Source organism: Babylonia areolata, chromosome 13 (assembly GCF_041734735.1).
Source record: "Babylonia areolata isolate BAREFJ2019XMU chromosome 13, ASM4173473v1, whole genome shotgun sequence".
Classification (NCBI taxonomy): domain Eukaryota; kingdom Metazoa; phylum Mollusca; class Gastropoda; order Neogastropoda; family Buccinidae; genus Babylonia; species Babylonia areolata.
Window position 1 is genome coordinate 35,857,039 of NC_134888.1, and position 12,500 is coordinate 35,869,538.

Consider the following 12,500-nt stretch of genomic DNA (forward strand, 5'->3'; position numbering starts at 1 on the left):
TGTGATGACTCTGTGTGTGTGTGTGTGTGTGTGTGTGTGTGTGTGTGTCTAACGTAACAGGAAGGCCAACATCGTGGACACCATGTTCAAGATGCTGGAGAAGTACTCCAACGATCTGGAGGACATCGTGGCGGAGAGGACGGAGCAGCTGGAGGAGGAGAAGAAGAAGACGGACCAGCTCCTCTTCAGGATGCTGCCCTCGTGAGTTGGATCATGATGATGCTGCTGATGATGATAATGATGAACACACACACACACACACACACACACACACACACACACACACACACACACACACACACACACACACACACACACACACACACACACACACACACACACTCCGACCGCGATTTTCCAAAAAGAGCTAGATCTATATCTTCTCATATCACGCTGGAAACACCACGTCGAATATTTCAACGAATTCCGGCGTGAATAAAACCACACATTTTGCTAAAAGGTCTGTGGTATCACCTACACCTGTATGGGAACTTCAAAGAGCGCAATTTGATATCGATCATACTGATCTGACCTAAGATTACGCATGTACGAATCCATTTGGAAGAGAAATACTCTGATCATCTAAAGATATTTACAGACGGTTCTGTTGTAAATAATAGAGCTGGTGCTGCTTTCGTTATTCCAGACCTTAACTTTCAAAACTCATTTCATCTGGGAGAGAATGTGTCCATCTTCACAGCTGAACTCATAGCAATTCTAATGGTATGGTATCCTTTCCGAAAATTATATTTCAGATTCTATTTTGTGTTGATTTTAAATCAGTTCTTCACGCTTTTAAAAGAAACGGTTAGGTATGAACTCAGTATTGAAATCAACCATTTGATTCACGAAGTCTTACTAAGAGGCATTACATAACCTTTTGCTGGATTCCTTCTCATTGCGGTTTTTACGAGAATGAAAAAGTTGACATGTTGGCTAAAAAGGAGCTACAGGTTCCATGAAGGAGTTAGATTTTTTTTGATTTTTTTTTTACTACAGGAATGTTACACGATGGAAGAAAAAGTCCAATGGTCAAAATTTCAGCTTGAAGAGAAAAAACAAAAAAACACCGGCAACTCGAAGTTACATAAAAATATACAGAAAATGTATGGTTTCATGGGAAAACATTACCAAAATTGTTAATTGTTAATGATTTTCATAAGAGGCAAATCATTTCCCCGATCTGCAGATGTAAAATGAATTGTTTAAGACCAAGTATGCCGGCAATGTTTCTTGCATCTGTGGTGCTCACATAATTTTTATATACGTACTGAAATAAGCCCTTGAATGCATCTGGAATATATATATATATGTATATATATCTATATAGATAGATATATATATATATATATATATATACTCAAATAAGCCCGTGAATGCATCAAGAATCTAATTTTCTTTTCTACTATCCGAGATATTCGTGGGAAGAGGAGCTTGAAATGAGCACGTATCTTTATTCACGAAAATATCATTGTCATTGCCAATGTCCTCGTGAGTTCTGTTCTCTTCTCTAAATTACTCCCCCTCTTCCCTTCTTCAAGAAGGGACGAAGGTGGCAGAATGGTTAAGACGCTTATCTGCCAACACAGTGTCAGCGAAGGCACGGGGTCGAATCCCGAATCTTGCCCTCTCTCCCAAGTGGGACTGGGGAACTGGAACTGAGCCTCTAGTCCTTCGGATGAGACAAAATAAAAACCCGAGGTCCAGTGTGCAGCACTCACTTGGCGCACTGAAACAAAAACCCAAGTGTATTTTGTGTTTGTATTTGTATTTCTTTTTATCACAACACATTTATCTGTGTGAAATTCGGGCTGCTGTCCCGAGGGAGAGCGCGTCGCTATACTACAGCGCCACACATATTCTTTTTGTATTTTTTTTCCTGCGTGCAGTTTTATTTGTTTTTTCCTATCGAAGTGAATTTTTCTTCAGAATTTTGCCAGGAACAACCCTTTTGTTGCCGTGGGTTCTTTTACGTGCGCTAAGTGCATGCTGCACACGGGACCTCGGTTTATCGTCTCATCCGAATGACCAGCGTCCAGACCACCACTCAAGGTCTAGTGGAGGGGGAAGAAAATATCGGCGGCTGAGCCGTGATTCGAACCAGCGCGCACACATTCTCTCGCTTCCTAGGCGGACGCGTTACCTCTAGGCCATGACTCCACGCTGTCCTGTGGCGGAAATCTGTAGTTCTGTAGAAGAAATCCACCCTGATTGGCACACAAACATATATCGCTCCAGGCCTGACCAGTGCGTCGGGTTATGCTGCTGGTTAGGCATTTGCCTCGCAGATATGGTGTAGCCCATATTGGGGGATTTGTCACAGAACGCAGTGACGCCTTTTTGAGAAAACTGAAACCGAAAGCTCTGTTCTTTCTCTTCTTCTCTTTTCTTCTGTTCTCCTCTCCTCTTCTTTTCCCTTCTTCTCCACTTACGTCTCCAAGGCAACGAAACAAGCGATTCTGATTGAGCTCCCCGTGCCATACAAAAGCAGAATGGAAGAAGCCCACATCTACAAGACCGAGAAGTATGCTAGTCTAGCCAGCAGACTGAGTGAATCTGGCTTCCAAGCCAAAGTACTCGCAATAGAGACTGGTGCAAGAGGGTTTGTAACCGCATCTGCCTACAGCCTCATGGAACAGCTGTCGATTTCTGGCAGAGAGAGGACACGGGCTCTCAAGGCAATGGCGGAAGCAGCAAAAAAGAGTCCCAGCTGGATCTGGTCGAGAAGGAATGAAACTCCTTCTCAAAACAAGGTGTACGATGGCTCAGTGGTTAAAATGTCTGCCAGAAAAGGTGACTCAGTCCTGAAGTTGCGACCACCCTGGAGGCGCGGGTTCGAACCTGATGAGGACCAGGAATAATAATTAAAAAAAAAAAAAGCGGCAATACAAGAGCATCTAGGAGTCATGACCTGGGTGCGGCCCGACCCCCTTAGAGTGTAAGGAGTTAAGGGCCGAAACACTTGACTGAGGGGGGACTTCTTCTCTGAAGACCTTGTACTGTCGGCCTCTCCCTTGAGTTTCTTATCACTACGTCTCTTCTTCAACTCTCCTGTTTTCTTCTTTTCTTTTTTTTTTTTTCCCTCCCTTGCAGAGAAGGTTATATTTGTCAAGAAACATGCAATCACATTTCACATTTGGGTAAACAATATAACAAAATACATTGTTTGATTCCAACAAAAACAATGAAGCATTACACCGTAGAATCTGCTTCAAGGAAAACACATAAACACTGACCCTCGCTTCACTGAAGTAATATCATTCATCCAACTGCAAGGTCTCCTGTTTTCTTCTTCTTTTCCCTTCTCTTTTTCTTTTCTCATTCTCTCTCTCTCTCTCTCTCTCTCTCTCTCTCTCTCTCTCTCTCTCTCTCTCTCTCTCTCTCCTCCTCTTCTTTTCTATCTGTTGTTCATAGCCTATGTGTGCGTGTGTGCGTGTGTATGTGTGTGTGTGTGTGTGTGTGTGTGTGTGTGTTTCTATCCCTGCCTTCTTAGTTCTTTTGGTGTTTTTTTTTGTTTGTTTGTTTTTTGGGGTTTTTTTGTCTTTGCATCTGTCTGCTCGTCTGTCTTTCTGTGTCTTTCTCGTGTTTATCTACCTGGATATCTGTTTCTGCGTTTGTTTGTCTGTGCCTGTCTGCTTCCTCCTCTCTTTCTCTCTCTCTCTCGTTCGTTCGTTCCCCCCTCCCCATGTCTCTTCCCCCACCCTCCCCTGTCTCTGTCTCTGTCTGTCTGTCTCTCTATCTATCTATCTATCTATCTATCTGTTTCTCTCTGTCTCTCTGTCTCTATCTCTGTCTCTGCCCCCCCCCCTCTCTCTCTCTCTCTCCCACCCCCATCTCTGTCTCTCTCTCATTCTCTCTCTGTGTGTCTCTCTCTTTGTCTCTCTCTGTCTCTCTATCTCTGTCTGTCTCTCTCTGTCTCCCTCTGTCTCTCTGTCTCTCTGTCTCTGTCTCTGTCTCTCTCTCTCTCTCTCTCTCTCTCTCTCTCTCTCTCTGTGTGTGTGTTTCCGACAACGTATCTGTCGCACACAGGACGGATCAGACAAGTCTGATGAAAGCGATCAATACAATAATCCATAAATCAACCGATATAGAACGGAACCAATCAGTAATATGTCTCTGTATCAAGGCGGCGGACATCTTGAATGAGGTTCATTTGACGCAGACGAAATCCTCCCTCCAGACGACCATCGACTTACTCAGTCAGTCTTTATGTTTCAGCTTGCTATTAAAGGACCCCCTCCAATGGCTTGGCTAGGTCGAAACAAAAACACACGTCCGGGGTGGGGTTCAATAATGTGATCAACATCTAAATCAATCTATCAATTCAAGCCCTCAAGAATGCCTTCTCGGTCCTGACAGTATGGTTAGGGATCTGTTGAATGCTCACTAACCATTCATTCCAGTCAATCAACCAATCAGTCAATCAATCAGTGCACCACAATCAGTAAAATGGTCGGTAATCGTAATTCATCCATTCACCCAAACGACCATCGATCTACACATCAATTGATCACTTAGATTTTCATATAAATATTCTGTCTTTGGATTGGTTTTTTGGAGGTTTTTTTGTTTGTTTGTTTGTTTTTTGTTGTTGGTTTTGGTTTTGTGTGTGTGTGTGTGTGTGTGTGTTTGTTTGTTTTTGTTTTGTTTTGTTCTTTTGTGGGTTTTTTTGTTTGTTTGTGTTTTTGTTGTTGTTGTTGTTTTAATGCATGTATCAAAACGAAAGCGGGAGATTATCTAAAGATACAGACGTTTTATTCAAGTAATAGTTCAGAAAAAAAAAAACAGTCGATTGACCAGTCATCTAGTCATTCAGACACAGACAGTCGATCAATTATCTTCCTCAGGGTAGAGGCTGAAACCGAAGACTGGCAGCCTTGGGCTTTAGCAACGTATCCAATCAAACAGTCGATAAACTGTCCGGCTCAAGACTGGAACGGAACACACAGTGGAAGCGGAGTAATTCAGAAGGGTGATAAATAAACCGAATCGGAGACGAAGAGCATCAAGTAGATTTAGGTCATTAAGTACGCTTACTTTCTGTCTTCACCCCACATATCATGGAGCACACAACATCAAACCAGTTTTGACTTTATAATCACGCGCCATAAGCTTGTGCACAGAAATGCAAAATGAGCATATTGACTGTTTAGATGGTAGATTCGGTTTTAGCAATAAACAATAAGCTTACTATTCATGAAGTAACACAAAACGCTTCCAGGTTCCTTCCTGTTCTGTTCACTTATAGGCAAGCTGATGGAAAACGCTGAACAGTCCTAGTCTGAAGGTGTGCCCCTTGGTTTTTTGAGCGAAAGTTACCGCATTGTTTGTTGCTGAAAACTTTTTTTTTAAATCAATTTCTTGTTTGAAGTTGTGTCCCTTCGTTTTCTCAGCGAACGTTACCGCATTATTTGTTGCTGAAAATGATTTTTTTTTTTTTTATCAATTTCTTCTGTCTGCGGTTTCAGTCAAAGCGTGTGGAGTTATCCATATACTCTACACTACTTTAGTGAAGGTAAAAAGGGCAAATGCCTGACCTACGCATAAAGTGTTATCCATATACTCTACACTACTTTAGTGAAGGTAAAAACGGTAAATGCCTGACCTACACATAAACCCAACGTTTGTGCTGTGACTATCCTTTTCCTATATTTGTGGCTGTCTTCACCTCTACACCCCATCTCGTTCTCTACGATCGGCTTCGGATCCACTCTGTTTACGCATACCCAGATTCAAATACTCCACTGTTGGACGCCGTTCTTTATCTGTCTCCGGACCTTGCATTTGGAATGAACTTCCTCTTTCGCTTCGTCAGGTCTCAGCACTCAGCTCTTTCAAGTCTGACCTTAAAACCAACCTCTTCACAAGGTAGCCTCCCTCCCCTGCCTCTTCCTTGTCTTCAGTTTTAGAGTTATGCATGCGTGTGAGTGACTGGTGTGAAAACGCTGACATGGATTATAGGATCTTTAACGTGCACATTTGATCTTCTGCTTGTGTAACACACACGAAGGGGGTTCAGGCACTATAGCAGGTCTGCATATAATTATGTTCACCTGGGAGATCGGTAAAAAAAATTTCCACCCTTTACCCACCAGGCGCCGAACCCGGGACCCTCATATTGAAAGTTCAATGCTTTAATCACTCGGCTATTGCGCCCGCCGCATTCTTCTTCTTCTTCTTCTTCTTCTTCTTCTTCTTCTTCTTCTTCTTCTTCTTCTTCTTCTTCGTTCGTGGGCTGCAACTCCCACGTTCACTCGAATGTACATGGGTGGGCTTTTACGTGTGTATGAGGTGTTTTTACCCCCCGTCATGTAGGCAGCCATACTCCGTTTTCGGGGGTAGCCTCCGTCGTGTGATGATTCGAAATCGTTGAGGGTGATACCTATTTTGCCAGCACGGTGGCGGAGAGCCTCAAGTCGGGCCGTACTGTGGAGGCGGAGACGTTCAGCGAGGTGACCATCTACTTCAGCGACATCGTCGGTTTCACCACCATCTCCGCCCTCAGCACGCCCATGCAGGTCGTCGATCTGCTCAACGACCTCTACACCATGTTCGACGCTACCATCGAGCGCTACGATGTCTACAAGGTAAGATTGATTGACTGATTGATATGGATACTTACATAGCGCCTATCTTCGGTCGGAGACCAAGCTCTAAGCGCTTTACAAAGACGGGTTCATTTGCACAACAGGCTGCCTACCTGGGTAGAGCCGAATGACGGCTGCCATTGGGCGCTCATCATTCGTTTCATGTGTCATTCAATCAGAGTTCAAGCACGCACACCTACACATTCAGACAAACATGTAACATTGTACGTGTATGACAGTTGTTGTTGTTGTTTTTTGTTGTTGTTTTTTACCCCGCCATGTAAGCAGCCATACTCCGTTTTCGAAAGCTGGGTTTGTTTTGTTGCTGGTTTTTGTTTGTTGGTTTGTGTGTGTTTGTTTGTTTGTTAGTTGTTGGGTTTTGTTTGTTTGTTTTTGTTTTTGTTTTGTTTTGTTTTTCTTTTTTTACTGTTCTTGATGTTTGTGTGTGTTTTTTGTTGTTGTCGTTGTTGTTGTTTTTGTTGTTTTATGTTGTTGTTTTGTCAGGGTTTGCGTCATCTCCTGAGGCATGGGTGACGTAGCGTCATGACGTCTAAAAAATATGTTGGTTGATGATTGTTTGGCGTCATCGGCTAAGGTGTGGGTGACGTAGCGCTGTGAATGTCTACAAAGTGAGATGGCTGTTGATTGTCTGGCGTCATCCTAAGTTTAGGTGCTGTGAAGTCTACAAAGTGAGTTGGTTGATGATTGTTTGTTGGCGTCATCCTAAGTTTAGGTGCTGTGAAGTCTACAAAGTGAGTTGGTTGATGATTGTTTGTTGGCGTCATCCTAAGTTTAGGTGCTGTGAAGTCTACAAAATGAGCTGGCCGTTGATTGTTTGGCGTCATCCTAAGTTTAGGTGTTGTGACGTCTACAAAAATAATCAGTTGGTTGTTGATTGATTTGCGTCATCCAGTTAATTTAAGGTGCATGTGACTTAGGGCTGTGAAGTCTGCAAAGTGAGTTGGTTGTTGATTTTTTTGGCGTCATCCTAAGTTAAGGTATCGGTGACGTAGCGCCATGACGTCTAAAAAAATATGTTGGTTGTTGATTGTTTGGCGTCATCACTTAAGTTATGGGTGACGTAATGGTATGACACCTACAAAAATGATAAGTTGGTTGTTTATTGTTTGGCGTCATCCGCTAAGGTATGGGTGATGTAGTGGTATGACGCCTACAAAAATGATAAGTTGGTTGTTGACTGTTTGGCGTCATCCGCTAAGGTATGGGTGACGTAGTGGTATGACGTCTACAAAAAATGATAAGTTGGCTGTTGATTGTTTGGTGTAATCCCTTTAGGGTTCGTGTGACGTAGCGCTAAGACTAAATAATAATAAGTTGGTTGTTGACGTCTGGCCTCATCCTAAGTTAAGCTATGCGTGACGTAGCATTATGGCGTCAAAAAACATATAAGTTGGTTGTTGATTGTTTGATGTCATCTGCAAAGGTGTGGGTGACGTAGCGCTGTGACGTATACAAAGTAAGTTGGTCTGTTGTTTGGCGGTTTGATCTCTTGAGTTGTGGGTGAGGTCAGAAAGGTGATGGAGTCTCCCGTCAGACCGACGGGTGAGTTGGCAGGCAGGCTTATCTGTCGGTGTGTGTCCTCATATGGGAGAAGTGACCGATTCTGGATGTGCAGCACTTCCTACAGGTGTTCCAAGGGAAAACGTCTCCAGAAGTTGAGCCCTGCTTCCTTAGCTCACGTTTCTCCTGAATGGCCGGCGTTCTCTTGTTTTCAAACGTCTTTATGCCACAAGAGCACAGCATCCTCCAGCAAGAGCGGTCAAGGGCATCAGTTTCCCAGGAAGTGATGTTTATGTCACAGGCTTTGAGGTTTGTCTTCAAGGTGTCCTTGAAGCACTTGCAGGGTCTTCCAAGCTCGCGGTGGCCTTCCTTCAGCTGGCCATACAATAGCATCTTCGGGATCCCGCTGTCTGACATGAAAGATAAGAGTGGGTATTGGGCAGGGGGTGGGGGAGAGGAAGTACTTGATGGCGTCAGATGTTCTATCCAAAGCAAGCAGCAGAGGGGCGAACCGTTCATGTTAAATGTGGAAGTGTCTTTGTGTGTGTGTCAAAACTGGAACGTCACCACTTGGCACCAGGCTGACTTTGAACTAACATCGTGACCTCATTAACCGAATAACTTAGGTACCATTTGACAATGAATTTCTCAACAACAACGGCAACAATATTGTGAAACGCAATGAATTTGATAATTATCAGCTGATACTAAGTGAGATGTAAGATATGAATATCTCTTTTAACGCGATCATAGAGAACTATGATGCCTAGTTAGTGTTACTGTTGATTGTAACTGATAGGGGAGGTGGATTATTGTTACTGTTACTGTCAGATACCGTAGAGTTCATGATGAAATTTTGCCACCAGAGTGTTTACCATGGTAGACATGATATTTCCAGGGTGTGCATTACTTATGAAGCATGCAACTGCTGGAAACAGCACATTCTGACAGAGATATCATTATGACTGTACATTATTTATGAACACGGGTGCTGGAAATGACAAATATCACCGCAAAGATTAAATTATTATACATTGTGCATTCATGTAAATCTGGAAAATGACAAACAATGACAATTTGGTTATGCTTTTCTCATGAATGCGGATGCGGAAAATGTCAAATGTTCTGATGTCGATTTAATTACGCAGGATGCCAGAATTGTTGAAATCATTATCTGCGAAAATGATGGTCTGGGTTCGAATTCCACTCTTACCCTTTCTCCCTAGTGTGACTGTAAAATCAAACTGAGCGTCTAGTCATTCGGGTGAGACGATGAACCGAGATCCCGTGTACAGCAAGCACTAAGCGCATTGAAATAGAACCCATGACAACGAGAGAGTTGTCCTCTGGCAAAATTCTGCAGAATAAATCCACTCTGACATATACACAAGCATAATCATATGCATGCAGTCTAGGCCAGACTAAGTGTTGGGTTATGCTGCTGGTCAGGTATCTGCCAAGCGGATGTGGTGTCGCGCATATCGATTTGTCTGAACGCAGAGAATCACCTCCTTGAGAATTGAAACTGAGATTTAAATTACGCATTATCTATGAACGTAAGCTTTGAAAATGACCAGTACTCTGACGATTTGATTGAGCTTTTCTTGTGAATGCAGTTATTGGCAATAACACACTGTGCTCTCATGATATTGAAGTAGGCGGCATTTTTCATGAAGATGGGGTGTTGCCAAATCATGAGAAAGTATATACAAATGTCATATCTCACGCTAGAGCGTCTTTTTTCTTTTTTTTTCTTCTTCTTTTTTCTTTCTTTCTTCTTTCTCCCTCCCCTCCTACCCCGCAACCCCCACCCCCCTCCTTCCGCTGACAGGTGGAGACAATCGGCGACGCTTACATGGTGGTGAGCGGACTTCCGCTCAGGAACGGTAACCGCCACGCAGGGGAGGTCAGCACCATGGCCCTTGACCTGCTGTCCCAGTGTGGCCACTTCACCATCCAGCACATGCCGCACGTGCCCCTTCGCCTCCGCATCGGTCTGCACACAGGTACAGCTGGTGGTGGTTTGTTTCAGTGTCCTGCCCCTTCTGTCTGGAACTCTCTTCCTCTGGATCTCATTCACTCTTACTGACGCTGTCCTCTTTCAAGACTAAACTTTGAAAACCCATCTACGATTCAAACAGGCCCTTGGGTGTGATGGTGAAGAGGTGTGTGTGTGTGTGTGTGTGTGTGTGTGTGTGTGTGTGTGTGTGAGCGCGTGTGTGCGCGCGCGCGCGCGCGCGTGTGTGTGTGTGTGTGTGTGTCTGTGTGTGTGTGTGTGTGTGTGTGTGTTTGATTGTTCATACCTACAATTTGTAGTATTGTCTTGGTGTACAGATACACATATATGTGTTGTAGTTTCATGTGCAGAGGTATGTTATTATGCGGTATTGTATATTGTATATGTGTTGTTTCATGTAAGGCGCTTAGAGCCCATTATATGGGGAGTTTGCCCCATTTCAGTCTGCCTATCGTGCTGACCACAGCACCTAAACCACTCTCCTCCTCATCCTGAATAACCTACTGCTAGCGTCCGACTCAGGACAAATCTCCCTTCTCACTCTTCTCGATTTGTCAGCCGCCTTTGACACGATAGACCATTCAATCCTTCTTTCCCGTATTCATTTTACATTTATTATCAATGGCACTGTTCTAAACTGGTTCAAATCTTATCTCACTAATCGATTCCAGTCTGTCATTGTTGACCATTTCCAGTCTGAACCCGTTAAAATTGAACATGGAATCCCACAGGGATCTGTTTTAGGCCCAGTGCCCTTCACACTGTACACTGCTCCTCTCGCTAAAATTATAAACCGCTATAATGTCAGTCATCATTCTTATGCTGATGACACTCAACTCCGGAAGAGTGACACCCCCGAAAAACTGTCGTCGCTCTTGCAAGAAACAGCCAACTGCTTCCTGGACATTCAAAATTGGATGACTCCAAATAAGTTACAATTGAACGCGGACAAAACTGAAGCAATGATCATAGGAACTAAACAAAAACTTTCTTCCATCACAACTGACACAATCAAACTTGGCAGTACATCCATCCCTCTTTCCAGTTCAGTCAGGAACCTCGGCGTTGTCCTTGACAACACACTGTCCATGCAAAAATTTATCAGTCAGACATGTCAATCCTGCTACTGTCAATTGCGGCGCATCAGTTCCATCCGGAAATATCTGTCCATTGACGCAACATCTAGACTTGTCGTTTCTCTCATTCTCTCTCGCCTTGACTACTGTAACTCTCTATTGTCTGGTTTGCCTGCTTCATCCATTCAGTCCGTTCAGCGCATACAAAACTCTTCTGCCCGACTCGTCCTCAGAAAGAAAAGATCTGAGCACATCACTCCTCTTTTGCAACATCTCCACTGGCTCCCTGTCTCACACAGAATAAAGTACAAGATCAGCACTCTATGTTATAAATGTATTCACAAATCAGCCCATTCCTATCTCTGTGGCTGCCTTCACCTCTACACTCCATCTCGCTCACTACGATCAGCTTCGGATCCACTCTGTTTACACATACCCAGATTCAAGCTCTCGACTGTTGGCCGCCGTTCTTTCTCTGTCTCTGGACCTTGCAACTGGAATGAACTTCCTCTTTCGTTTCGTCAAGTCTCCACACTCAACTCTTTCAAGTCTGGCCTTAAAACCCACCTCTTCCCAAAATAACCTCCCTTCCCTGCCTCTTCCTTGTCTTCAGTTTCTCCAGTTTTAGAGTTATGCATGCGTGTGAATGACTGGTGCGAAAGCGCTTTGATTTGTCTCTGCACAAGATTCAGCGCTATATAAATACCATTATTATTATTATTATTAATATTATTATCATTATTAGTATTATTAAGTACTATCTAGCATTATTATTGTTATTACATCCATATCATCAGCATTATTGCATGTTGTCCCAGACGATGGAGCGAAATATTGTACATTATTGTTATGTCTTGTTGATCAAATCGATACTTTTTTTTCCCGCGGAACCGGAACAACAAGCACGATTTGGGGCGCTAGGTGGATAATAGCACCTGTCAAGAATGTTGTAGGTATGGCCAATTTCTATCAGGGTTGGATTTTAGGGGTGTTGTCTTGTCTTGTCGTGTCGTGTCTTGTCTTGTTGTGTCTTGTCTTGTATTGATAATAATGATATGATATGAAAATTATATATATATATATATATATATATATATATCTTCACTTTTGTTTTTTTGAAAAAACAAAAGTGATGACAAACAGCAACTTCACATCAGAAATCAAAATCAAAGACCAGAAACTTGAAAGTGTTCAAAGATTCAAATATTTGGGATCTATCGTGACAGACGAGGGATCAAAACCAGAAATACTGTCAAGAATTGCCCAGACCACAGCCGCAATGACCAAGCTCAAACCCAT

At 43.2% G+C, this 12,500-nt stretch overlaps 1 protein-coding gene across 1 annotated transcript in view; it reads left to right on the forward strand.

Annotated features, from left to right (window-relative positions):
* Positions 1 to 12,500, forward strand: part of LOC143288751 (retinal guanylyl cyclase 1-like) — a 147,330-nt gene that overhangs the window by 106,550 nt on the left and 28,280 nt on the right. Inside the window, exons 13-15 of the mRNA XM_076597377.1 lie at positions 61 to 201; positions 6,395 to 6,587; positions 9,940 to 10,114. Coding sequence (XP_076453492.1) covers positions 61 to 201; positions 6,395 to 6,587; positions 9,940 to 10,114 — 509 coding nt within the window. The remainder of the gene's footprint in view (positions 1 to 60; positions 202 to 6,394; positions 6,588 to 9,939; positions 10,115 to 12,500) is intronic.